Source organism: Bubalus bubalis, chromosome 17 (genome assembly GCF_019923935.1).
Source record: "Bubalus bubalis isolate 160015118507 breed Murrah chromosome 17, NDDB_SH_1, whole genome shotgun sequence".
NCBI lineage: Eukaryota > Metazoa > Chordata > Mammalia > Artiodactyla > Bovidae > Bubalus > Bubalus bubalis.
Genome location: NC_059173.1, coordinates 21,966,436 through 21,993,667, shown reverse-complemented (window position 1 = coordinate 21,993,667; position 27,232 = coordinate 21,966,436). Strand labels below are relative to the sequence as shown.

The 27,232-nt window shown below is 49.3% G+C and overlaps 1 protein-coding gene across 1 annotated transcript in view; it reads right to left on the bottom strand.

Annotated features, from left to right (window-relative positions):
* The window catches only part of TMEM132B (transmembrane protein 132B), a 382,194-nt gene extending 358,304 nt beyond the window's left edge, over positions 1-23,890 (bottom strand). The window contains exon 1 of the mRNA XM_006051109.4: positions 23,528-23,890. Within this exon, the coding sequence (XP_006051171.3) occupies positions 23,528-23,594 (67 nt within the window). The 5' untranslated portion in view covers positions 23,595-23,890. The remainder of the gene's footprint in view (positions 1-23,527) is intronic.
* Between the last annotated feature and the right edge of the window lie 3,342 nt (positions 23,891-27,232).

The window sequence follows — 27,232 nt, the reverse complement described above, 5'->3', positions numbered from 1 at the left end:
CGTGCCTTCTGGATGGAATGGAAGCTCCTCGACAGTAGGAGCTACATCGCCAGCACCTACCATAGTGCCTGGCACACCGAATGCCCAACTAAACGTGTGGTGACTGGACTGGCAGATGAACTGGTGAATGTCACCGCAGTCGCACGTCACTCTCTGGGAATGTGGACGCAGTGCAGCCGGTACTGCTGCTCTCCAAAAAGAAGCCAAAACCCCATTTTAATACTAAAGCTTTCAGCTCTTGAATATTGGCTCAAAAATTATTAAAGCACTAGGCTGGCCAAATAGATCGGCCCCTTGGCTCTCTGTGGCCCTGAGATGCTGGCTTATAACCACTGGATCAGGAGGTAGCAAAGATTCCTTCCATGTGTGCCTCAGGACCTGAAGTTCCAGAACGCTGCACGGAGAAATCAGCAGGTCACAGAAACTCTAAAACCTCCCATTCGTTCCCCCAGGGGTTCCTGGAAGAAGCCCAGGAAGAAAGAGCCAATTACATTTTTCCCCTTTTAAATGTGTGCTCAGCACAGAAACAATATGAGGGGGCCCCAGGTGAAATTAACATTCCAATTCAAGCCTCTCACACAGAGAAAGGTAGCCACCAGCACCATCCTGGAATGCTAAAGAACTCGCGATGAATCCCTTAGAAAGGAGTGAAGGAGCAAATTAATAAAGAGGGGGGCAGGTGGAGAAGCGTATCTAGGAACCAAAGCCAGGATAAGATAGAAGGCTGTGACTAGTGGCCCTGTGGTGTTGGACCCCTCACCAAGCCTGCTGACCACACACAAGTCCAGAGACTGTAAGGGGCCTCGTTTAAATCATAGGCTCCCAAGGCACATCACCAGAAAAGGGCTCAGCACACCTGCTACCTCTGAGGAAGGCCAGCAGAACATTATTACAGCAAGAAAAACTAAGAGGAAAGGGGACCAGGTCCACTGCCCCCCGCTGGGGATTCGGACAGTTCCATCCTCCATCCTATCCCTCAGAGCACAAGCTTCCTGGATCCCTCCATCACTCCGTCACTGGTCAGACTCATCACTGGCCAGAGGCCTCAGGTCCTTTCCAGCGGTCCCCAACCTTTTTGGCACCAGGAACTGGTTTCGAGAAAGATTATTTTTCCAAGGACTGGGGTAGGAGATGGTTTCAGGATGATTCAATGATGTTACATTTATTATGTACTTTATTTCTATTATTATTACATCAGCTCCACTCCAGGTCATTTGGCATCAGATCCTGGAGGTTCATGACCCTTAGACAATTGATTGATTAATCCTTGCTGAGGCCCCTCTACCTACAGCCGTTTTTCTCCAAGGCACTTGAGATGGCTTTAAAATATGCCTGCAAATTCTTTGACACTCTTCTGATGATGAGGGGGAGTCAAGTTCCCCTTCCCTTGATTATGGGCTGGCCTCCAGTGAGTAAAATGCATTTGGATGTGACCCCGAGTGACCTCCAAGGCCCAGTCATTGCAATGGACTGACTTCACTCATGAAAAGCATATTAACATGGATCTGTGGAAAAAGCACATTTTTTAATACACTGGTATCAGATAGGAGATCATACTTTCTCGACATGCAAGAAAATTCTACTGAACCTAGAAAAAAAATTTTTAAATCCTATCACACACACACACACACAAAATGTTGGTAACAGCATTACTGACAATAGCCAAAACATGGAAGCAACCTAAATGTCCATCAACAGATGAATGGATAAAGAAGATCAGGTATACATATACAACAGAATATTACTCAGTCATAAAAAAGAATGAAATGACATTTGCAGCAACATGGATGGACCTAAAGATTATCATCCTAAGTGAAGTAAGCCAGAAAGAGAAGACAGATACCATATGATATCACTCATATGTGGAATCTAAAATATGGCACAAATGAACCAATCTGCAAAAGAGTAACAGACTCACAGACAAAGACATCAGACTTGTGGAGCAGGGGGTGAGGGAGAGAGATGGCCTGGGATTTGGCGGTTAGCAGATGCAAACTATTACATCTAGAATGGATGAACAACAAGATCCTACTGTATGGCACAGGGAACTATATTTAATCTCCTGGGATAAACCATAATGGAAAAGAATATTAAGAATAAAGAATGTACATATTATATGTGTAAAACTGAGTCACTTTGCCACACAGCAGAGATTGGCAAAACATTGTAAATCAACAATACTTCAATTTTTCAATGTTTTTCATTAAAAAAAAAAATAATGTTGGTATCAGTAAATGCTTGCACAGTGTCATCATAAAAGTCATCAGTTAAAACCTAAAATGTTAAGGAATTGGCCAAGCACTACCTCTGATTAGCACTACTGTTTATGACTTGTTCTTTCTGTTAGGTTAACCCACCCACTATGAAATTCACAGTGTCACTGCGATTTCTGTGGGCAGATGTGCACTGCCTCTGGAGGGTAGCATCAGAGATGTTTTTGCCTTTGACATCCAACGTCCCAACCCGAAGGCAGGTGCAGGGAGATTGAGATCATTTCTGAGACACTTTTGACTGGCAGGGGGAGGAGGGGGGGCAAGGAAGAGCCTCACATACTGGTAATTACTGACAGATGGCATCTGCTGTGTCTGACAGCATTCTAGCCACTGCAGTAGAGCAAGAAAGGGGGTTAAAAAAAAATTCACACAATTCTGCCCTCCATGAGCTCAGACTCAAGGAGAGGTAAGGCATGTGACACTTTCTAGATTTTGTCAAGCACACAGAATGTAAAGGCTTTCCAAGGAGGAGCAGTCATTGCCAGGCAAGGGCATCTGGGAATTTCGCAAAACGTCATCAAGACTCTTGCAAGTGATAGAAACCCAACTCAAAGTATCTTAAGGAAAAATGTATTGGTTCCTGAACTGGGAAAGTTCTAGATCAAGTTGGCAGAAGCAGCTACTTTTGGAGACGCCAAAAGGGTCATAAGAAAACTCTCCCCCTCTCCGTCTCTTGGCTTTGTTTTCCCCCATGAGTTACTGAAACGCAAATCCGTGTGCTCAACACACAGTGAGACCAAACAATACCAAAACATGGGAGCTTGGAGCAGAGAAAGGTTTACTGCAGGACCCTGCAAGGAGCTGGGTGGCTCATGACTTAAAACTCTCAAACTTGCTTCCTTGTGTGCAGGTTTCAATCCCTGGTCCAGGAAGATCCCACATGCCGCAGAGCAACTAAGCCACAACTACCAAGCCTGTGCTCTAGAGCCTGGGAGCCACAACTACTGAGCCCACATACTGCAACTACTGAAGTCTGTGCACCCCAGAGCCCGTGCTCCACAGCAAGAGAAGCCACGGCAGTGAGAAGTCCGAGCACCACAACTACAGAATTGCCCCCACTCACTGCAACTAGAGACCCAGCACAGCTGAAACAAAAATCAATTAAGTTGCTGCTGCTGCTACTGCTAAGTCACTTCAGTCGTGTCTGACTCTGTGTGACCCCATAGACAGCAGTCCACCAGGCTCCCCCGTCCCTAGGATTCTCCAGGCAAGAACACTGGAGTGGGTTGCCATTTCCTTCTCCAATGCATGAAAAGTGAAAGTGAAGTCGCTCAGTCGTGTCCGACTCTTAGCGACCCCATGGACTTCAGCCTACCAGGCTCCTCCGTCCATGGGATTTTCCAGGCAAGAGTACTGGAATGAGATGCCATTGCCTTCTCCGATCAATTAAGTTATCTTTTAGAAAAATCCCCAAGCTCCCCAAAAGCCCTCAGCAAAGCCCTTTTCTAGGAAGGAGGAGGGAGGGACATGGTTGTTGTTGCCAACACCTTGGTGTCAGATCCTTTGTTCTTGAGGTCAGGCCATTGTCAGGTAAGGATGTTACGTAAACTTCCACCAAACAAATGTTATTCTCTGTCTTGACAAGAAAGGGTAAGGTCCCAAGGCACAACTTTCACCCTCTGAGGTCCAGGCCGGGCTAAGACGAGGCAGAACTCAGTCGGCGGCTCCCTCAAGGCCAAGTCCCCAGACCCTGTCCAGCTGTCATTGCTGAGGAAGCGGGCACCCAGGACCCAGCCAGCCCTCAGGCCTCCCATACGGTGGGAGCCAGTTCCCACAAACTTCATCCTATGCAGACAGCCACTGCCATTAGGTTGCAGGGATGAGGGGGAAGCTCACCTCTGCCTCAAGGTCTGGACCCAAGCTGTGGGAGGCCTTACGAGGGCTCTGGAGCTCTGCAGGACACAGCCCCCAGCCTGTTCCCTGGGTCCCCCTCCTTCCCCTGCTCACCTACTGGCCTGAGGCCGGGTAAGCCAGAGGGGCCCAGGATTCTGCCTCTTACCTCACTTTCCACCTGACGACCACCACTCCAACCATAGACCAAATTGCCTGACTCAGGATCACTCCTTGACAGTTGGTTGCTTGTGGGCTGGGTCTACTGAGGTCCCAATCAATGGCTGAGCAAGACCACTAACGGTCACTCCTTGACAGTTGGTTGCTTGGGGGAGGGCCCCACTATGGCACTGACCAATGATGGAGCAGGACCACTAACGGTCACTCCTTGACAGTTGGTCACTTATGGGTGGAGCCTAATATAGCACTGACCAATGGCTGAGCAAGACCATTAACTGTCATTTCTTGACAGTTGGTCACTTATGGGTGGGGCCCACTCCAGTGCTGACCAATGGCTGAGCAAGATCTCTAACTGTCACTCCTTGAGAGTTGGTTGCTTGGGGGAGGGGCCCACTGTGGCACTGACCAATGACCAAGCAGGACCACTAACTCACTCCTTGACAGTTGGTCAGTTGTGGGTGAGGCCAATTCCAGTGCTGACCAATGGCTGAGCAGGACCAATAATGATCCAGCGGTAACCATTGTCTAGTAACAGGGTGGGGAAGTACCTGTCCACAGCAACAGCCTGCATGCTAAGAGCTGCACTCAACTGTGTTCTATTGCACATGATGCTTCCTTTCCATGCAGTTCCAGAATGGTAGGTAGCTTCTAAGATGATCTCTAATATTCATCACCTGATGGCATTTATGGTTTTTGTGTGGTCCCCTCCCCTGAGTAAATTTCTTCTGATCACTGTCATACCTCAGTGTAGAAGGGAGATCATTTCTGTGACTAGGTCAGAGAAACTATCACTTAGTCACTGTGGTGAAGCCACTCTCTTCTATATGGAGAGGACCACGTGTCAAAAACCTGAGGCTCTCAGTCTAAGAACCCACAAAAACTGAATCCTGCCAACAACCATGTAAGCACAGAAGCAGACTCTTCCATGGTCAAGCCTTCAGATGAGAGCTCAGCCCTGGCCTACACCATAATGGCAGCCGTGTGAGAGATTTGGAAACAGAAGCTAACCTGCACTGGATTCCTGACCCACAGAAACCATGAAGTGATACATGCAGATTGTTTTAAGCCATCAGTTTGTGGCTTAAACTTGTTACATAGCAACAGGATATATTTAGGCTCTCACCCTCCCAGCTTAGCAACTGCAACTGAAAAGGAAGCTTCCCTCTCCCAGTGCTTGCAACAAACATCCCAGATCTGGATCTCATTGGCCCAGCTTGGGTCATGTGCCCAAGCCTGAGCCAATCCTTGAAGCCTAGGAGATGAGATGTTCTGGTTGGTCAGGCACGAGTCATTAGCACGCCCATGGAGGAGTAGGAGGAGAAAGTTATCAATAACCAAACCTCACCTCAAAGCTGGGAAGCAGTGATTTCCCAAAACAAAATCAGGGTGTTACTCTCAGAGGAAGGCAAAATAGCAGTCAACCACCATCATACGACAAGACTTGGTATGAAGTAATGTGGAAGAAAAGGGAAAAAAAGCACAAAAACGAGCACCCAGGCACATAGCAAGTGTTCAATTAAAAACTCAATGGCTGAAGAAGAAGATTAAACCAGGGCTACTCTTGAGAAACCTATAATACGCAGGTCAGGAAGCAACAGTTAAAACTGGACATGGAACAACAGGCTGGTTCCAAATAGGAAAAGGAGTACGTCAAGGCTGTATACTGTCATCCTGCTTATTTAACTTATATGCAGAGTACATCATGAGAAACGCTGGACTGGAAGAAGCACAAGCTGGAATCAAGATTGCCAGGAGAAATATCAATCACCTCAGATATGCAGATGACACCACCCTTATGGCAGAAAGTGAAGAGGAACAAAAAGCCTCTTGATGAAAGTGAAAGAGGAGAATGAAAAAATTGGCTTAAAGCTCAACATTCAGAAAACTAAGATCATGGCATCTGGTCCCATCACTTCATGGCAAATAGATGGGGAAACAGTGTCAGACTTTATTTTTAGGGGCTCCAAAATCACTGCAGATGGTGATTGCAGCCATGAAATTAAAAGATGCTTACTCCTTGGAAGGAAAGTTATGACCAACCTAGATAGCATATTGAAAAGCAGAGACATTACTTTGCCAACAAAGGTCCATCTAGTCAAGGCTATGGTTTTTCCAGTGGTCATGTATGGATGTGAGAGTTGGACTGTGAAGAAAGCTGAATGCCGAAGAATTGATGCTTTTGAACTGTGGTGTTGGAGAAGACTCTTGAGAGTCCCTTGGACCGCAAGGACATCCAACCAGACCATTCTAAAGGAGATCAGTCCTGGGTGTTCTTTGGAAGGAATGATGATGAAGCTGAAACTCCAGTACTTTGGCCACCTCATGCGAAGAGTTGACTCATTGGAAAAGACCCTGATGCTGGGAGGGATTGGGGGCAGGAGGAGAAGGGGACAACAGAGGATGAGATGGCTGGATGGCATCACCGACTCAATGGACGTGAGTTTGAGTGAACTCCGGGAGTTGGTGATGGACAGGGAGACCTGGCGTGCTGCAATTCATGGGGTCGCAAAGAGTCAGACATGACTGAGCGACTGAACTGAACATTTGTTACAGACCCATGTGAATTCAAGCACTATGTTGAATTCTTACACAAGATCTCCCTTAATCCTGACATCCCAAAGAGTAGGAGCTCCTACTTTCCCCCTTTCACAGATGAACATGCTGTGACACAGAAAGGTTAAGTAATTCACCCAAAGTCACAGAACAAGCAAGTGGCAGAATTGGGATTTAAACCCAAGCAGTCTGACACCTCAATTTATGATCTTAATTTCAGTCATCTGCTTGAAAACAGTTTGTAAGAGCAGCCGAAGGAGGAGCAAACTATATAATCAAGCAGTGAGAGATAGAAAGCTGATAGGAGGTGCCAAAGAAGTTCATCCTCTCATTCAAACAATTATTAAAAACTTTCACAAAGAAAGACAGAGAATAAGAGTTAGGAAACCGTACAGGATGGCAAAGCTTGAAAAAGAAATTCCAGCAGCTTCCTCCCTCGTATCGTTCTCAATGCTGTAATGAAGAGAAGCAGAATTTAGTTGCCCTTAGAAAATAATCTGAGATGACAGGCAAATTGATCAAGTAGGAAGAGGAGGCCACTCTGGAGCCTGTTTAAGTGAAGCTGGTACAAAGCTGGTACAAGCTGGTGAGGCCGACCCCCTCTTCTCCAGCACTTTTTTCTCCTGAAATATACAGACCTTTTTAACAGCTCAGCCCATAAATTTAAGAGAAAAACACTTTAACTGGGCTGGGCGTGGGATGGGGGAGTAGGTGGAAGGAGAAAAAAATATCATAGGGAAATTAAAAATTCATCATAAATTCATGGTGCTTTCTAGAGAACTTGTTGCATTAGAAAGGAACGTGTTTGTGTTAAGTGCTATGGAGGCACAGACTGGGGAACAGAAGATGGCTCTCTTCTAAGACTGAAGCTCCCAGAATCTAGAGAAATGCCATGAGTAGAGGGACTAGCATTTCTAAGTCCTTCGGGGACCATCCATCGCTGGAACCACTGGGAATGGAGCCTTGGGAAGCATTGTCAGGTCCTTGTCATCAAAAAGCAAGCACCTCTTGGCAAGAGGCCTGGGTTCTAAGAACCAGCCCCTGACCATTCCTGTTTTTCTGTTAACTCCACTTCTTCAGGTGTCAGTTCTTTCAATAACTATCACTCAGTCACACCCTGCCTGGTTTTCCTCAAATGTCTGGAGATCCAGGTTGGGTGCTGATTTCTGCACAGTGTTTCTGCTGGACAGGATGGACATTTGCATATCTTTCTAAACCTCCTTTGGATGTTTGGGGAATCCTCCATTTTCTGTGTGCTTAGTCACTCAGTTGTGTCCAACTCTTTGTGATCCCATGGATTGTAGTCTGCCAGGCTCCTCTAGTCATTGAATTCTCCAGGCAAGAATACTGGAGTGGGTTGCTATGCCCTCCTCCAGGAGAACTTCCAAACCCAGGTCTCCCGCATTGCAGGCAGATTTTTTACCATCTGAGCTACCAGGGGAGCCCTGAGGCAGAAGAAAATCACTAAATATACCTTGATATTTCCCTGACATGAAATAAAATAGCAGGCAGTGATTGAAAAAAAAAATAATAGTTCTATACATACATGGATACTGGGGAAGAAATTATATATATTCCTACAGGGAAAAAATACACAAAAAACTGATAAACAGAGCAGTTACCTTTGGGAAGAAAATTACATAAAGGGGACTTGGGGCCTATCTGTCACATTTTTTAAAACCATTTTCACAGTTTTGACAGAGACAGTGTTGTGCAATCACCAAACTGCTTTCACCCAGAAAAACTGTCTCCCAGGTTCCCATCCTAGGAGGAAGAATAAAATCTCAAACACAAACCTGCACACAGACACACAAACACACACACGCAGTGCAATTATAAAAGATCCTGATTGTTTATACCTTCTCTCCAAATGCTTTGCTATTCCTGCTGAAGTAGTCATCCCCAGCTACTAATTATCCCCCCAATATCCATTCTTTTCCTTTGCCAGAGTAACAGAACTTTTATTTTCAGCAACTTCAAAGGAAGACTGCATTCCCTAGGTTCCTTCACAACTACATGTGGCCATGTAATCTCATCATAACCAACAGGATATAAGTAGAAGCATCTTGGGGCTGCTTCTAGGACTCTTCTGTAAAAGACAATTGATACAAATCCTTTACCCTTTCTTTATCTGCACCCCCATCCTGGTGCCTGGAATGAAGATGAGATGGCTGTACCTGTAGCTGCCATTTTGGGCCATGAGGGCAAAGACCTCAACCTTGAAATGGTAGAAGGAGAAAGGGTCCATGAGGCTTTCACAGAACAGAGCCAACCTACAGTCCTGGGCTACCAAGCTCCAAAATCTGACTTGGGAAATAAACTCTTACTTTTTAAGCCAACACTTTTTTTTTTTTAACCAAGCCACACAGCTTATGGGATCTTAGTTACACTACCAGGGAGCAAACCTGGGACCTGGCAGTGAAAACACCAAGTCCTAACCACTGACTGCCAGGTAATTCTCATGTCATCACTATTTTAATTCTCTGTCTCTCACTGATGAGCCCATTTTCAATAAATGTACCCATCACACCACAGCCCGGCTTTATTTCCTCAGTGAAACACCAAGCAGCATCCCTCCTGGGTTGCCTGAGTCCCATGCAACTTAGCCCCCAGCACCAGCAAAGCAGAGCAGCAACTTCAGGAGGTCCCAAATAAGGCAATCTCACCAGCCCCAGTGGGGACCCAGAAACCCTAAGAAAAAAGAGCCAGGCTGCTATTTACATGGAAGCAACCTAGATGTCTACTGACAGATGAATGGAAAAGTTGTGGTATATATATACAATAGAATATTACTCAGCCATAAAAAGGAACAAATTTGAGTCTTCTAGTGAGGTGGATGAATCCAGAGCCTGTTTTATAGAGTGAAGTAAGTTAGAGAAAAACAAATATCATGTACTAACACATATACATGGAATCTAGCAAAATGGTACTGATGAACCTATTTGCAGAGCAGGAATAGAGAGGGGGCTTCCACAGTGGTTTATCAGTAAAGAATTCACCTGCAATGCAGATGTGGGTTTGATCCCTGGGTCAGGAAGATCCACTAGAGAAGGAAATGGCAACCCACTCCAGTATCCTTGCCTGGGAAATCCCATGGGCCGAAGAGGCTGACAGGCTACAGTCCATGGGGTTGCAAGAGTCAGACATGACTTACTGACTCAACAACAACAACAAATAGAGACTCAGATGAGAGAACAGACTTACGGATACAGCAGGGACAGGAGAGGGTGGGACCAACTGAGAGAGTAACATTAAAATATATATACCACCATATATAAAACAGCCAGTGGGAATTTGCTATATGATTCAAGGGACTCAAACAAGGGCTATGTGACAGCCTAGAGGGGTGGGATGGGGTAGAAAGTCGGAGGGAGGTTCAAGAGGGAGGGGACGTATGTATACCTATGGCATATTCATATTGATGTATGGCAGAAAGCAACACAATATTGTAAAGCAATTATCTTTCAATTAAAAATAATTTTTAAATGGATATAATAATAATATCCACACACCTCCCTGGCTTGTTGAGAATATGAGTTGATACATGTAGACATATTAGAACTATGACTGCCATATAGAAAGCACCATCTAAATATAGCTATTTTATACACACAGGAAGCTTTGGGTCCGTTGTTTTTATTAAAATGGCATGCACAGGCTAAGTTACCCTGCTGTTCACTTTTCTCCTTGACAATAAGCCCTGGTCATCCCTCCAGGACAACGGAGGCCCAATCCATTCTTTTTAATAGCTACATAGTGGTCCAAGCACATAAATACCACTATTTAGTCCAGAATTACTTTATTGATGAACAATCAAGGGTTTTTTTTTTTCTCTATTTCACCATTACAGACAATGTTGCTATAAATATCCATGAGCATACAATCTTACCAGGGGTGCTTTTATTTCTAGAAAGCATAGGTTTCCCAGCAGTGAGATTGCTGGGTCAAAGATTCAGTTCTCTTTTCATATATATTAGCAGGTTACATTCCAAATAGTCTGTGTTTTCAACCAAAGCAACTAAGATATGTGTGAGATCACTGGACTGGGGTTTCAGAGGTCACATGCACAAAATAGAAGCCCCAGGAGATTCAGGAGCAGTCAGAAGAGAGCCCACAAAGGGCGGGAGGGGGAAGTGCTGACTCCTTGAGGGAAGAGCACCAGAGGTATCAATCCAAACATGAGCGCTCTCCCGACCTGGGGCAGGGCGGGGAGGGCGGGGCGGTGGATGTAGGGCCGGGGGTGGGGAGGGAATGTCTCCACCTCACTTGGTAGCCTGTCAGAGTAAATTTTCTTCCTTCTGGTGAAAGCACCCAGATTTTCTTTTGGGAAATAATTTCCTGCCTACCTCTCTGGCAAGTTCCTTCCAATTCTGGCTCCCGAGATAAGCTTCTGACTTAAGGGTGGCTGATCAGATGAAGGATTCCATCCCCACAGCCACAGTTCCTGGTTGAGAGGTCAGCACACAACCCATGTTAGTAAACGTAAAAAGTCAGTCCTGAGATTCTTGCTGGGACAATTAAGAAAGAGACATTTGACTTTTGCTGGTTGGAGGAAAGCCGATAGTCAGCTTTGCCATCAAAGAATTAGATGAACACAGGGATTCAAAGAGCGATTTTTGTTAAGTCCAGTGGTTCTGTTTTCTGGGTTTGATTTTTGAGAAAGATTTTGTTTGGAAAGTTCTTAAGCTTCCCACCTTCAGGGACTAGTATAAAAATTCCCAACTTTGGACTTTGCAACTATGATAATCCAGATTTAATACACTGGCATACTCCTGCATTTGACACATCATCTCCATGAGTGCACCTAAAATCTTAAATTTCGAAACTTAAAATATCACAGACCTCGGTGTCACAGATAAAAAAGAAAAGGCTATGTTAATCTTTAAAACAACCAAATATGAAAAAACACAAGGTCATAAACGAGATCCATTGATCGGAGTCATTCTGAGTATAAAATAACTAACCAGTAGGTTCCTTTACGGAGAAGGCAATGGCACCCCACTCCAGTACTCTTGCCTGGAAAATCCCATGGATGGAGGAGCCTGGTGGGCTGCAGTCCATGGGGTCGCTAAGAGTTGGACTTTCACTTTCACTTTTCACTTTCATATATTGGAGAAGGCAATGGCAACCCACTCCAGTGTTCTTGCCTGGAGAATCCCAGGGACGGGGGAGCCTGGTGGGCTGCCATCTATGGGGTCGCACAGAGTCGGACACGACTGAAGCGATTTAGCAGCAGCAGCAGGTTCCTTTAATACTAGCTCCCCCCAGCAGCATCCCTACAAGGGGTCTTCTGAGCCATGAGCCATCAAGCTTTGCCTGCAGGGTAAAAAATATCTCCCACACACATGTGCTGCTATTTTTAAAATGTTACATAAATGCTACTGTAATTACCAAAACCTAGTCGTTCAAAAGCATTACTAAATTGATGGCAACTCTCGGTCAATATGTTTTTCTTTTTTAACCAAGAGATACCAAACCCACAATTCTTCTTATTCAAACAAGCTGGATAATCTTTTAGATATTAAATGGGGATACTTGTTTTGACCATAGAGTGCTATAAACACACATTTACAGAGCATTCCCTGCTTGAACATTTAAGGCAAACTTTGTCTTTAAAAGGGCCAGATAGTAGGCAATTTATTTAGGCTCTGCAAGCCATATGATCTCTGTCACAACTACTCAACCGTGCCTTTATTGTGAGAAAGCAACCATAGATAGTAAGTAAACAAACAGGCTTGGTGCAATAAAACTTTATTTACACAATAAACAGATCGAGGGCCGGATTTGGTCTATGGATCCTAGCCTGGTGATGCCCAGTTTAATGGGTACAGAAAATAACAAGCAATGAGACAGGAGCCAAGGCCAGCACAGGGTCAGATGGAATTTACACATCTCTCAACTGTTGTGAAATTGGATGAAGAAAATAAAATTTGATTGACACACAACTTTTCCGCCGCACACCTACTAAATAGAGCAAGTACACCTGCAGTGGCATGCTAACAATAACAAACGGTGCCGATCACATCAGGAACTCAGGAGAAACTTTTTTCTTAGAATATCAGTGGTTCCAGCAAGAAAAATGAACCCCACACTAAAGCTGATAGGTTCACAGCTCAAATCTGACCTCCACCTCCAATTTCCAGGGGCAAATAGTACATCTGAATACTGGTTTCCTCAACTGTCCTACCAACATTATTAATAACTGCCCCCAGCTATTGAGCACTTAGCACGTGACGTGCTAAGAAGCATTTCCATCTATCGTCTCATAGGATCTTCTTAACTTTATCCTCGTTAATGATGTGTCTTTATGTCTGTCTGACAGATGCGGAAACACAGGCTCATCCATCCCAACCTTCTCCCCAGGGCCGCTGGGAAGAATGCATAAAAGACAAAAACCCCACTTACAGATAGATGTTAAGTTCGGTTTGTTAAGTCCACCGTTAGCATACATTGATTTGAGGAACTTCTCTGGTGGCCTAGTGGTTAAGAATCCACCTGCCAATGCAGGGGGCACCGGTTCGATCCCCAGTCCAGGAAGATCCCACAGGCCATGGAGCAACTAAGCCCGCGTGCCACAACTACGGAAGTCATCATGCCCTGGAGCCTGCGCTCCGCAAGAGATGCCACCAAAAGGAGAAGCCTGCACACCACAACTAGAGAAAGCCCGTGCACAGCAACAAAGATCCAGTGCAGCCATAAATAAATAAGTATTTATATATATATATATTGATTTGGCCCCTATTCTAAGTACAGGGGTAGGTATATAATTGGCTCCCAATAAATGTGTCTATCAATCAGCATATCCCATAGGGCAAGTTTCAAACTACAGCCCAAATCTCACCACTTCTCACCTCCTCTCTAGCTACCACTTTGATCCAAGCCACCAACATCTCTGGACTATTACAACAGCCCCTCGGGGCTCTCCCTGCTTCTGGTTCCTGTGACTCAAAGCACCGTTCTCCTCTGCTCAAACCTGCCAGTAATTCCAGACTCACTCATTCAAGGCAAAAGCCACAGTCCTTACCAGGTTCTGGTCCCTATAATCTCATCTACTACTCAGCCCAGCCTCAGTGGCCTCCTTTCTGTCCTTGAACCTGCCAGGCACCTTCCCACCTCAGAGCCTTTGCACCGGCTGTTCCCTCTGCCTGGAACACTTGGGTGCCTCACCTCCTTAGGTCTTTACTCAAAGTCACCTTCCTAATCCTGCTATTTAAAATTACAAAACATCTCTCCCCAGCGCTCCCTCTCCACTTCCTCACTTCATGTTTCTCCAAAACCATTAACAACCATTTAACAAACAGCATATCTTAGTTATTTAGCTATTTCAGTGTCTATTTCCCTGTGCCTTAATGCTAACCCCATGAGGATAGGGATCTTTGCCTGCCTTGTACCTGCCACATCACCAGCTCCAAGTATAAGGCCTATCACAGTGCAGGTGCACAGGAAAACATGTGTCAATGAACAAAGGCAGAATGGAGGAAGGAAGAGAACCGGGGTGAGGTTTTGAAGATCAGCACAGGGGACACAGGTCCATTTTACAGATGGGGAAACTGAGACTCAGAGAGGTCAAGGAGCCAGACCAGTGCTCCGAGATCTTCCAATTTCTTGAGAGAAGCCGGAAACCTGGATATTGACATCTTCCACTTTTTAAATGCCAGTAACGAACAAGAGAAGCCTGCAGACCAGATATGGCCCAGAGGCAGCCAGCGGCTCTCCAATGGCCTGGAAAAGTTCCACTGCAATGCCACCCTAAAAACAACTTTTTTTGGGAAAACATTTTTCATCTACACCGTGCCCCTCCCCTTCCACTCCCTCCTGCACAGTCTTTGGAACAGACTCAGGGAGAGCAGAGTCCCCTCCCACCTGGCCACCCCTTCCACCCCTTTGCCAAAGCATCCTCAGCACTCTGCCCAGGTGCCCCCGTCCACGCTCACCTGGCCCCCTCAGCTCACCCAGGAGAGCTTGCAGAGGCAGATGGCACAGTTACAGAGAAAAACATAGCAAACCAAAGATATAAATCCATCCACAGTGCACAGCACGGAGAGAACCAGGCAAACAAAGGGAGCCACGGGTTCCGAGAGCCTGGAGAACAGGCAGGGCCCCTCCACCACTCCATAGTTCTGGAAAGAAAGCCAGGACCCTCTGCCAGCCACACGGAGTGAGCCCCGCGAGCTTCAGGCTGCAGCCACAGCAGTATTTTTATGTGTCCATTTGCTCCAGTGCATTAAGAGCCCTGGTGGGAGGCATTCCAAGCACAGGCAGACATTAGAGATGCGGTATTTTCTGAGTCACCCTTCCTAGGCACTGAATCCTGGGCTCTGAAGCACAGCCATGATGAGTGAGGTCCCCCAACAGATTAATTTAGGTTAACACTGCAAAACAGCCAGGGCTCAGAAGCGCTGGGCAATTCTAGAGTCTCCATCACCTTCAGTAATAAAATACAGCAAATCCAATTGGACTCTATTGATTTTTTTTTTAATGTAACTATTTTGGGGCCGAAACATAAGGAGAGGGAATTGATCAGTTCAGGAGTCAGGTGTCAGGGAGGGGAGTTCAGTGCACCCCAACTGTGGCCCCAAGGCAGGCTGAGCAAGAGAAGATGACAGAATTCAACTCCAAAGAACCTGGGCTTCTTTCCCATCTTCCCTTGGCAGAGAGTGAGCATCAGGGGTCCCTCCTGCCCTGAGTTGCCAGGAAGATGCCAAACACACACCTGGATGGAGAATAAAAGTGACAAGAGGCCCTGCTTTATTTCTCCCAGTGGGGCTATCACCACCTGACATTAAATTATGTATCTGCCCATTGTTTATTATTGTCTTATTCTGCCTGAATGATGGCTCCTCAGAGTGGGGGGCTGGGGGTGTCTTTTCTGCTCCCTGCTGTGTCCCCAGTGCTGAGCACCGATTAATGTCTGTTGAATGAATGATTGAGCTCAAGTGGTCAATGGCCTTCTTGATCACTTGATGCGGGCGAGGCACCGCACAAAGAACCTTTCAGAGAGTCGAATTCCTCCTGCCTCTGTCACCATTCTCCAGGTTGGCTCATTCCAGTCCATTACGTCTCAGATAAGAAAAATGCCACCTTCTCCAAGAAGTCTTCCTGGACCACCCATACTCTCCACATTGCATTGCTTTGTACTGAATACAAGGAGCATAAACTACTGTCCGAGACGTTCCTGGTTATGGATTTGCTGGCTTCTTGTCCGTTGCTCAGTCACACCACACCTGCCCTAGAATGTAAGCCCCTGAGGTCACAGGCACCTAAGTCTGAAGGTGGGGAAACTGAGGCAAAACTCCAAGCCATGGAGGTACCTTAGGGAGAGCGGAGACAGGAGTCAGGCACTTTGGAGAGGAGACCCCACCCTGCTACTCACAGGCTGTGTGGTCCTCAGTGAGTCCCTGAGTTCCTCTGAGTCTCGGTGCCCCTTCCCCATCTGGGAATACATCTGAACCCTGGGGGGAGGCCCAAGAATCCAGCGAAATCATGGAGTGAGAAACCACTTGGTAGGCAGCCTTATTCTTCTCTTCACAGGTTTGACTGTTGCAGCAAAGAGCCCATCAGTCCCTCCCTGCCTGCCTGTCTTCCCCCCACCCCTGAAGGACACCCCTCCATCAGTCTCCCTGTTAGTGTCTCCCAACCTTGTACCAAGATCAGCAGAAGAGTTCAAGGCCCGCTGTAGTCTGAACGCTTGTGTCCCTCCAGACTTCATACATGGAAATGCAACCCCCAGCGTGATGACGGTAGGAAGGGAGCCTTTGGTGAATGAGATCATGAGGATGGAGCCTCATGATGGGATTAGTGCCTTTATAAGAGACCCCAGGGACTTCCCTAGTGGTCCAGGGGTTAAGAATCCACCTTACAATGCAGGGGGTAGGGGTTCGATCCCTGGTTGGGGAACTAAGATCCCATATGCCATGGGGCAACCAAGTCTTAGCGCCACAATTGGAAAGCCGGCATGCCACGACTACTGAGTTTGTGGGCTGTGGAGCCCATGCTCCACAACAGGAGAACCCTGGCACACGGCAACGAAGAGCTCATGTACTGCAACTAAGACCCAATGCAGCAAAAAAAAAATCATATATTTTTAAAAGAGAGAGACCTCAGAGAGCTCCCTCGCCCCTTCTACCAAGTGAAGATAAAGTGAGAAGACGGGCATCTATGAACCAGGAAGAGGGTGCTCATCAGACTGTAACTACGCTGGTGCCATGACCTTGGACTTCCCAACCTCCAGAACTGTCAAGAATTATAAGTAAATATCTGTTGTTTATAACCCACCTAGGGAGTGGTATTTTGTTATCACAGCCAGGACGGACTAAGACAGGGCTTATTCTACAGATGGGGAAACTGAGTCTTGGAGAGGTCAGGGGGCCAGAAGGGGCAACATTCAGATCTCCCAATTTCTTGAAAGAAGCCAGAAACGTGGATGGAGATACTGACATCGCCCACTTTTATGCTGGCAACTAAGAAGAGATGCCCTCAGGCCAGATGTGGCCCAAAGGCAGCCTGAAGCCTTCCACACGGGCTCGATTTACCAAAACACCAAGTCCTGGATGGATCTAGAGATGGTCACACTAAATGGAGTAAGCCAGACAGAGAAACACAGAAATCACATAATATAGCTTACTTGTGAAATCTAACAAGATGATAGAAATGCACTAATTTACAAAACAGAAATAGACCTATAGACTCAGAAAACAAACTTTATGGTTACCAAAGGGGAAGGGATAAAGGATAAATTAAGAGTATGAAGTTAATATATGCATACTACTATATATAAAATAGATAACCAACAAGGACCTACAGGTTCTTGTATAGCACAGGGAACAATATTTTTTTAATAACCTATAAGGGGAAGAATCTGAAAAAGAATATATATGTATGACTAAATCACTGTGCTGTACATCTAAAACAACACTGTAAATCAACTATACTTCAGTAAAATATTTTTAATTTTAATAAAATAAGTACTGCTAAATTATAAGATGCAAAACTACTTTAAAAAGGAGTTTAGAAGGAGAAGGGAATGACAGAGGATGAGATGTGTGGATGGCATCACCGACTCAATGGACATGAGTTTGGGCAAGCTCTGGGAGATGGTGAAGGACAGGGAAACCCGGAGGGCTGCAGTTCATGGGGTCACAAAGAGTTGGACACAACTGAGCAACTTAACAACAACAGTTTAAAAACAAACATTCTAGAAATGCTAGAAAATATCAAGTATTTTCAAAACAGTATTTGGGACTAAAAAAAGTGCCACACCCTGCCTTGCCAATGTACTCCCTCGGCTCCTAAGCAAGGGAGCTGTCTTTAAAGGCACCAGAATTCCCAACAAATGGGTTTCTCAAAAAAGACTGAGCTCTGTTTCCAACTCAAAACACATCCCTGAATCCCCTGGGCCCAAATTAGTCTCAAAATCCAATAAGTTGCCCACAAAACTCAGTGTTTGCAAACACAGAGAAGGTAGTGACTCTGAGACAGATACACTGTGCTTTCACATCCTTGGCCCATCCTTTTGTGGCTGTGTGACCTTGATAGGTCAAGGCACCTCTCTGGGCCTCATTTCCTCATCTGTAAAGTGGGGCAAGCACAAGTCCTGAGCCCATGCGGGCCATTGAGGACTCGATGAAGTAAAATCAGCAGAGGGCTTAGGATGCACAGTAAGTGTAGATCGGAGCTAGTTGCAGTGTTTCTGATTCTCAGCTACACTGAACTAGAAGAACCAGGGCAGGAGACAAAATGGAGAGGTTGGGGGTGTCTGTCTGCCAAAGTCTCACCCTTTAATGTAACTGTCTAATCCCTTGAGGGCACAGAACTCAAAGGATTCCTAGTTGCCTGCAGAGCTGATGCCAATCTGTTTCATTTCTATGGCTGGAAACCTTAGCTTGAATTAATAGGTGTATTTGTTGCAGAGACAGAGCAGAAAAAAAGTGAAATAACCACCCACCACCTTGGAATGTGGGTCGAGTTTGTCCATACAGTTCCGTGCAAGGTTGTGGAGGCAAATCTGGCTGTGTGAGGAGGTGGATAAAGCACAAACCAGTGCCTGGGCTGGAATCCTGACCCTGTGTGACCTCGGGCAAGTTACTTGGCATCTCTGGACCTCAATATATCCTCATCTGTAAACTATGAATAATGAGGGTGTTCATTTACCCTGTATTACAGTATTTCACACTGTTTAGATGAGGAAAAGTCTGAGATGGTCCCTGCAACACAGGCAGCAACTTCAGAAGCAGGTGAATCCATCATCACCCCATCATTCCATCACCATCACCATCATCACCATCATCACCATCGCCATCACCATTATCATTACTATTACCATCATCACCATCATCACCAACATCATCACCATCACTGTCATCATCACCATCATCACCAATGTCATCATCTCCATCACCACCATCACCATCCCATCACCATCATCACCATGACCGTCATCATTACCATCATTACCATCCCATTACCATCATCACCATCACCATCATCACCATCATCACCAACATCATCACCATCACCATCATCATCACCATCATTATCATCCCATCACCATCATCACCATCATCACCATCACCACCACCATCATTATCATCCCATCACCACCATTACCATCACTGTCACCATCACCATCATCACCAACATCGTCATCATTACCATCATCATTACCATCATCATCCCATCACCATCGCCATCACTGTCATCATCACCATCATCACCAATGTCATCATCTCCATCACCACCATCACCGTCATCACTACCATCATTATCATCCCATCACCATCATCGCCATCACTGTCATCACCATCATCACCAACATCATTCCATCACCATCATCATCATTACCATCACCATTACCATTACCATCATCACCAATCACTATCACCATTATCACCATCACCATTATCACCATCATCACCAACATCATCCCATCACCGTCATCATCACCATCATCATCATCCCATCACCATCACTGTCATCACCATCCCATCACCATCATCACCATCACTGTCCTCATCACCATCATCACCAACATCATCACCATCACCACCATCATCATCCCATCACCATCATCACCATCACCACCATCATCATCAATATCACCACCACCACCACCACCACCATCACCACTCTCATTGTGATGATTTGCTACCTGCCTTTTGAGTTGACATTTGCTATTTTGGCCACCCCCAGCAGCTGTCATTTTCATGACCTTTGGCTCCTTAAATGGAGTCACAGTCCTCTGAAGGACCAGAAAGTAGAACTCCTTGACCAGAAAGGCTCCTCTGTGTAGGGTGGAAAAGTCCTGGGTGAGGAGTTTAAAAAAAAAGAGAGAGAAATTACAGGAGCCATGAGCCCCGATCTGTCACCAATTCACTGTGTGACCCTGAGCAAGTCACTTTCCATGCCTGAGTCTCCTTTGCCATTTGCAGAGAGGGTTGTTGGAGGAGATGCTCCAGAACACTTCTTGCTCTCCAAGTCCAACCATTTACTCTGGAAAGACTTGGTGGGACCACTACCACCCCATGTTGCTGCCTCAGGTGCCAGGGTGCCTCCATCTCCCTATGGTGATGGGAGGTGATTCATCTGCTGAATCCCATAGCTTCAAAGGGAAATGCACTCTCTCCATCCCCATTCAATTTTAGAGCCAGGAGAAAAAAAAAAAAGGAGGTGCACAGCCACACACAATGGGGGGTGGGGGAGAGTGCACGTACATCCAGGCACAAGGCCCCTGCAAGAGCTCTACCGGCCCAGAGACCACCCTCTCAGATTTCACGTCAACAAATGAGGGGTTTCTTGTGCTCCTTTGGACCATGGCAACCACTTCCCTTATTGTTGGCTTCAAGCATCGCAGCTCATACAGAAGCCTCATGCCTCCCAAGTTCCCTGCATCCGGTGGCAGGCGGGGGTAAGGAAGGCAGAATGAAATGATTTACTCTGGGAACCTCCACGGTACAGCCATTAAATCACTGGAGGGGGTGGGGGGCGCGACAGCACTGGCATACCACTCGCCGTCATCCCCAAGGCCACCTCTCCAAAGAGCAACACCACACACAGGCAACCCCCCCAAAAATCACTATTGTAAAGAGAAAGAAATACACCACATGCCACGCCAAGGTGCCAGGCACGGCTAAGAGCATCTCTGCCTTGAAGCCAAAGTCTCCCCCGCCCACCCTCCCATCAGACTAGCAGGCTCTGCCACTCACAAGGACCCTCTGTCGGGCGTTCCCCACCCACCCTGATTTTATTAGACCCCGAGCACAATGGGTCAATGGAGCAAGGCACGTCCATTTTCCCCAGCAGGCACTGGAACAGCGCTGCTAATTTGCAAAGCCATAGCGTGCACAAAAGTGGCTTGAATAATGGGGGCCCCCTAGTCGCTAAGCTGGGGGATTTGTGCTGACTCTTACCAAGTACAGTTCCATATGTTTAAGCACTTGCAAGGCTCAAAGAAGTACACCCACCACACTCTTTACCATGGCAGCGACCCACGCAGGAGGGGGGAGGGGGGCATAAAGCAGACAGCCCCTGTGTGTGATGGGGGAAGAGAGTGTGTCCTTCCTCGCCTCTGAACTCTTTCAGCCCCTCTCCTGGAGCCTCAGTCAAATGGGTTGGGAAACCACGCCAGAAATTAACCAGAAAATCCAACCAGCCCTGAAGGATGCTCTAGCTAATTCCTCTGAACCTTTCAACCAACAGTAGGCAGCTAAGTATCTTTCAGGAATTTCAGCCTTCTTTTTTTTTTTTTTTTCCTTCCAGCTCTCCTAACTGGTGCTAAATATAGAGTTATCAACTGTTGTCTCTTTATGTCCCTGGTGGGGATCAGAGAAAGGCTTATATGTGCTTGCAAGGACCTGGTGGCAGCAGTGGGGTTTCCGCCGTAGCAGCACCTGTCAGAATGAGCTGCCCAGCTGAGACCTGGGGGCAGACTCGGAACCGGGCCAGCACCAGGTTTCAGGGATGGTATACCTTCCCAGCCAGGACGGGGCCCCCCAGAGACAGGCACCAGCTCTTCTGTTGCTAGCGGAGGGGGAAGCCGGGGTTCACCATGTTCCCTTCCAAAGCATTAGGCAGGCAGCCTCTCTGGGAGATTTCTCATCTTCACTTAGCAGCACATCCAGGCAAACTCTGACCACCCCCACCCCTCCACCCCGTTCAGAAACAAAATCGAGATAAAAACTGCAATTTTCAAGTCCAAGGGGACTGTGCACTTTGGAGAACAGGCTCCAGGGCTTCGGCTAAGAGGAAACAGCCTCAGCCCCAGCAAACAGCCCCTCTTTGGTACCACAGAGGACCACGGAGAGCTGAACAGCGATCAGAGCTGCTTATTAGCCAAGCAGATTGAAGATTCATCCACAGTTAAGCCCAACACCGCTCTCTAAATCAAGCCAAAGCTGAACGCCGATGGATATCTCTGACAGAAGGCTTTCTCCGAGTGGAAGGTTTTATTTAATATTTTCGGTCACTTAAAGGCATCTCGAAGCAAGACAATATTTACTTTTTCCATGCAAATACATCACACATTAAGTTGGCAAACAACGTTGGCTCCTGACTGCAACCCTCCAAGACAGTTGAAGCTGAAAAGTTACACTTGTATTTTTCTGCTGCGTTCTGGATGGCTGTGTGGTTTGTTTATCAACAAGATGAGAAGAAATTGTCTCAAGCAAAAGCTACCTGCTCCCAAATCACGGATCCTGATGTTAAAAGGTTTGGAGAACCGAGCTCTCCAAATGTATATGAATGCTGTTGGTGACTGTTCCCCGTTCCTCTAAGCCTTTACGATATTCTTCGCTGCCTGGGGTGGGAGGAGGGGAGGAACTGGCATTTTAGGATAAGCGTCCTCGGGAACAAACGTGTAACCACACCAAGGTGGTAGAAAGCTTTTCAAACTCCAGCGGTGACCCCAAATACCTGACTATCCTGCCTTTCCCCACTCGTTAGGTTTTGGCAACAGCTGCGCCGAAGCCAGCGGGGAGCCCGGCTCCATGGTACCCAAGCAATGGCTCTAGGCATCACCACGTTCCAGGCGCCTCTGCGCGCCCGGAACTGCCTGTCCGCCTTGGGGTCAGGGCGCTGGGGCAGCCCGCGTTTCCAGGAGGCTAACAGCGGGCTGCGCCGTAGCCAAGGGAAGACCACCTGGGGAAGGGGCACCTTCGGCGGGAATGTAAAAGCAGGAGGGTACCGCGGGGCTTGGGGAGGGACTGCGCACCAGCCAGACAGCTCCGACCGAGGCGACCTCAAGGTGGGGCCCCGCAGGTGTCCTGGGGGAGCCGGCGGTGCGTCCGCGGGCATCAGGAAATGGAGAGAAAGGGCCCACCGACTCTGCCACAGCAAAATCGTCGCGGGAACCGGGTCCTGGAGGGGATGTTGCCCCAAGGCAAGGCAAAGAGGCGATTCGATTCCCGGAGGCGCGCCCCCACCCGCCTTGTGAGGCTGAGCGCACCCGGTCTGTTGCCTCTTGCGCGCTGAAAGGATACGCAGGAAAGCTGGGGGTTTGGGGAGGAAGGCGGGCAAGCTCTCGCGCTGGGCAAAGGGGTACGTGCTGGGGACCCCTGGGTTCCCAGAGTCTCCTTAGATCTGTCCAAGTTCGGGAGACGCAAGCTGCTGGGGACTTGAGAAAGAGGTGGCTGCCCCGTGCGGGAGCCAACTTTGTGCGCTGCGGCCGGGGTCGGGGATGGGGACTGGGAACGCGTTACCTGGGCACCGGAGGGCCATCAACGCCAGCAGAAGCCCGAGCGGCGGCGCCCGGACCGGGGGCGGCATGGTCCTCGGCGCGCGGTGGGCCGGGCCCGCGGTTCCCGGGAGCGGCCCCCGCGGCTACGCTGGGGCGCCGGGCATGTCTAGCTCCCAGGGCGCCGCTCTTCCCCAGACGCAGGCGGCCGACGCTGGCGGCGCTTCCCTGGCTGCGCCTCAGTGCGCTCTCCCGGGATCGGCTGTGCACGGCCGGGGAGCAGGGGGCCGCGGGGGCTCAGCGCCCGGCGCCCTGGCCCGCCGCCCCGCACTTGGCCCGAGTTGCGCAGCCCCCGCCGCCGCCGCGACTCCCGCGCCCCGGCGCCCGTCCCATTCCGGTCGCGCCGCCGCCGCTGCCACCACCGCCGCCTCTGCCCGCGCCAGCTGCCGGCCGCCCCTCGAGCCAGCGAGAGAGTGAGCGAGCGCGCGAGAGCCAGGGAGGAGGGAGGCGAGGCGGGAGGAGGGAGGGGCCGGGGAGGCCGGGGGAGGGGCCCGCCGCCGGGAGACCGGGCACCAGGCGGCCGCCCGGCGATAGGCGGCGGGACGTGCCACTCCCCGGCGTCTCCGGGGGAGGGCGCCTGGCCGCAGAAGGCCTGGGAAGCCCCGGTGGGGTGGTCAAGGCGTTGGCGGGGACAGGGACCGCCGGAGGGATGACCTACTGGGCAAAGTGCGGACAGATCCGGGCGCATTCGGGGCGTAGTGGCGAGAGTTCCCAAGGTCGCGGGACAAGGGAGATGGGGAGGGTCCTAGGAACGGGGCAGCGAGTCTGGAGGGAGGTGTCTGCGGGGGACGGGGACTGCGGGACAGCGCAGACCAGAGGTCCTGGGATAGGTCTGGCACAGCTTGGGGCGGGGGGAGGGGGGGTGCCTTTGGGGGAGGGGAAGGCAGGGGAGGCCTCCGGGAGTCGGGGGCTACCTGAGGAGTTTCTTTAGTGCACTAGGATCGGGGCGTGGACGCGCTGGCTGGGTGCGGTCAGGGGTCCTGAGAGAGATCGAAGGCGTCTTAGAGATGGCTACCCACGCTTAGTGAGAAGCGCGGACCCTTAGGGGACCCTTCTTTACCCGAGCTAGAGGACTCGCCTGCCCATTTCTCGCAGGCCCTAAGAGCGCGCGGAGGGAGGGGGCGCGGGCCAGAGAGGTCCCCGGAAAGAGTTCCCCGCGCAGGGTCAGACAGCGACCGCGCGGGGGTGTAGCGGAGGCAGGGATGAGGATCGAGTGGTCGGATTCTTCCAGCCTCGGGGCAGGGCCTCCGCGGGGGTCACAGTACCCATTTTCCGGAAGTCCCAGATTTCCGCCCCCTCCCTGGGAGCCGCAACCAGGCTAGGCAGGGACGTGAGGGTTGCGGGGTGGGGGGGGGGGGGGGGCGAAACAAAATGGATGAATCATGCTGGGTGCACGTGGGGGTACCGCCCGCGGTCCTCAGATGCCCTGAAAGTTGCTTCAGAGCCGGAAGTGTAAAGGGTGGGGCGGGGAGGGGGGAAAATCCACCTGCGTTGGAGTCTTTGCCCTAGCCCCCATCATACCACCCCCTGGCTCCAGTATCTCGGTCTTCCCTGAAAAAGTGGGTCAAACTCCTCGGAAACGGTCAATAAGGCGGCGGTGGGGTGACGCAAAGACAAATTTGGGGAAGACTTAAGAGGCCTTGAGACCAAGCAGAGAATCCTGGCTCTGCCACTCTAGCTGTGCGGCCCTGGAGGGAGTCATTCAACCTCCGCAGCCTCCATCTCTCCCATCTGAGAAATGGAAGCCACTGCCGCGTCCGCCTGGTGTTCCAGACAACGTGTATAAAGCCCCCGACCTATGAAGTAAGAGCTCATTCAAAGGGATCCGCTATGCACATTATCATTCCCATCATGATGGTCATTATCATTACGTATCTGATTTGCCTCTGTGGGCCCAGAGCTCACAGCAGCAGAACAATCCTCCGCCCCTCCCAGCTGGCGAGGAGGGATGTCGGGGGACAGGGCACCTGCTTCATTAGTACAGACAAGCTCATTAGCAGCGGCAGCACTCAGCTCTTCCTAGATAAGAGAAAGAAAGAGCCAGGGGCAGGTGGCCAGTCTCAGGCCCAGGTTGACTGCGAGACATAAAGGGATCTTCCGATGCAGCTAATAGACTCCTTTTGCAGGGAACTCCTGCCCCCGCCGAGATCTCTTTGGGCTGGAAGCCTGGGATGCAAGGAGAGCCACACGACAGGCTGGACAATGGGCAGTCACTGTGGGTCTGGGATGGCCTTGCACAGGGCCCATCAGCCCTCTGTCTGTGACTGTCTCCCCAGAGCAGGAGGATGATCCCCGAGAAGCTGCCAGGGCTTTATTGGGATCCTCCATGCCGGGCTGTGCACAGGTATCCCTTCTCTTTCCCCAGCAAATTCAGAAGTATTTGCTAAGCTGAGCACCTACTGTGTGCCAGACCTGTGTGGGTTGATGGCAGTGGGGAGTTCTCCAGCTCAGAAGAGGGGACAACCCAAACTCAAGGGACTCAGAGGGAAGTCCCCGTAGGGAGCGCAAAGCAGGAGTGACCTGGGTTGTCTATGCTAAAAATGCCCCAGGCATCTTGACCAGGCAGCAGAGCTGGAGGGCTGTGACCAAAGATAAGAGGCTGTTTTCTGGCAGGGGTGCAGGGGAAGGGGATAAACCGGTCCAGCGAGTCCCCAGGCCAAGGGTCTGTATCCTGTCAGACCCAGAGCTCCGTGATGGCAGACAGTGATTGCCTGCCTCCCCCAGCTCTGAACAATCCCTGCGGACCCCACAGAGCCACCCCGCTTCTCCAGGGCGGAGCCTAGGCTGGGGGCACAGACACCTCCCTTTGCCCACCTCTACGACCCCAGTCCCACCCAGCCCATTCTAGCCGCGCAGGCCTCCAGGTGTCCCTGGGCACGCCCTTGTTCCAACCTCCGCGCCTTTACTCTAGCGAACTCCTCCTGTGGGCACTTCTTTCCCTGGTCTTCCCGCAGCGGGAAGATCTCTCCCTTAAGATTTTAGCTCCTCAGACAAGCCTTCCCAGACCACACCATCAAAAAAAGACCCCCACACAGTCCACTCCCTCTGTAGCCCCCCTCCCCTCACGTATTGTTCTGAGTGCTGCTATTCAGGAGCTAAAGTAGACACGGTTCCCCCAAGCCGTGATCGATGCTGCTGCTGGTGGAACCAGAGGCTGTGAAGAAGGCTCTGGCTCTGATGGTGGCTTTTGTGTGATTTTGGACCAGCACCTAACCCTCTCTGAGCTCTTACGTAAGCAAAGATGCAGCTGGATAAGAACTTCTGCATATTAACCAGGCCCCTGAGTCTCTACCTAACGGGGTGTTTTCAAGGGTTATTCTGAGCAGGAAAAATGGTCTACCTGAATTCTGAAGATCCTCAGGGAAGGCGGGAAGGACTGGCAACAATGATCTAGGAGACCACAGGTCCCCCACCGCATCTCCCCGCCACCCAGCAAATCCCAGAATCTCACGCCCAGCCTGCTGGCCTCAGAGCTTGGGGCAGGATCAAAAGAAGGACAGTCCAGACTCTCTCTGTGTGTGCAGATGGGGAAACTGAGGCCAGGAACAGCCCTTCCCCACGTTCTGCAAGTGTGGAACTACCAGTCGGAAGCCCTCTCCTTCGGGTTAGCCTCCCCCCAGGCCCCGCCAGCCCTCACCCACCTGGCAGCCACCCCCTACGCGGGTCCCCT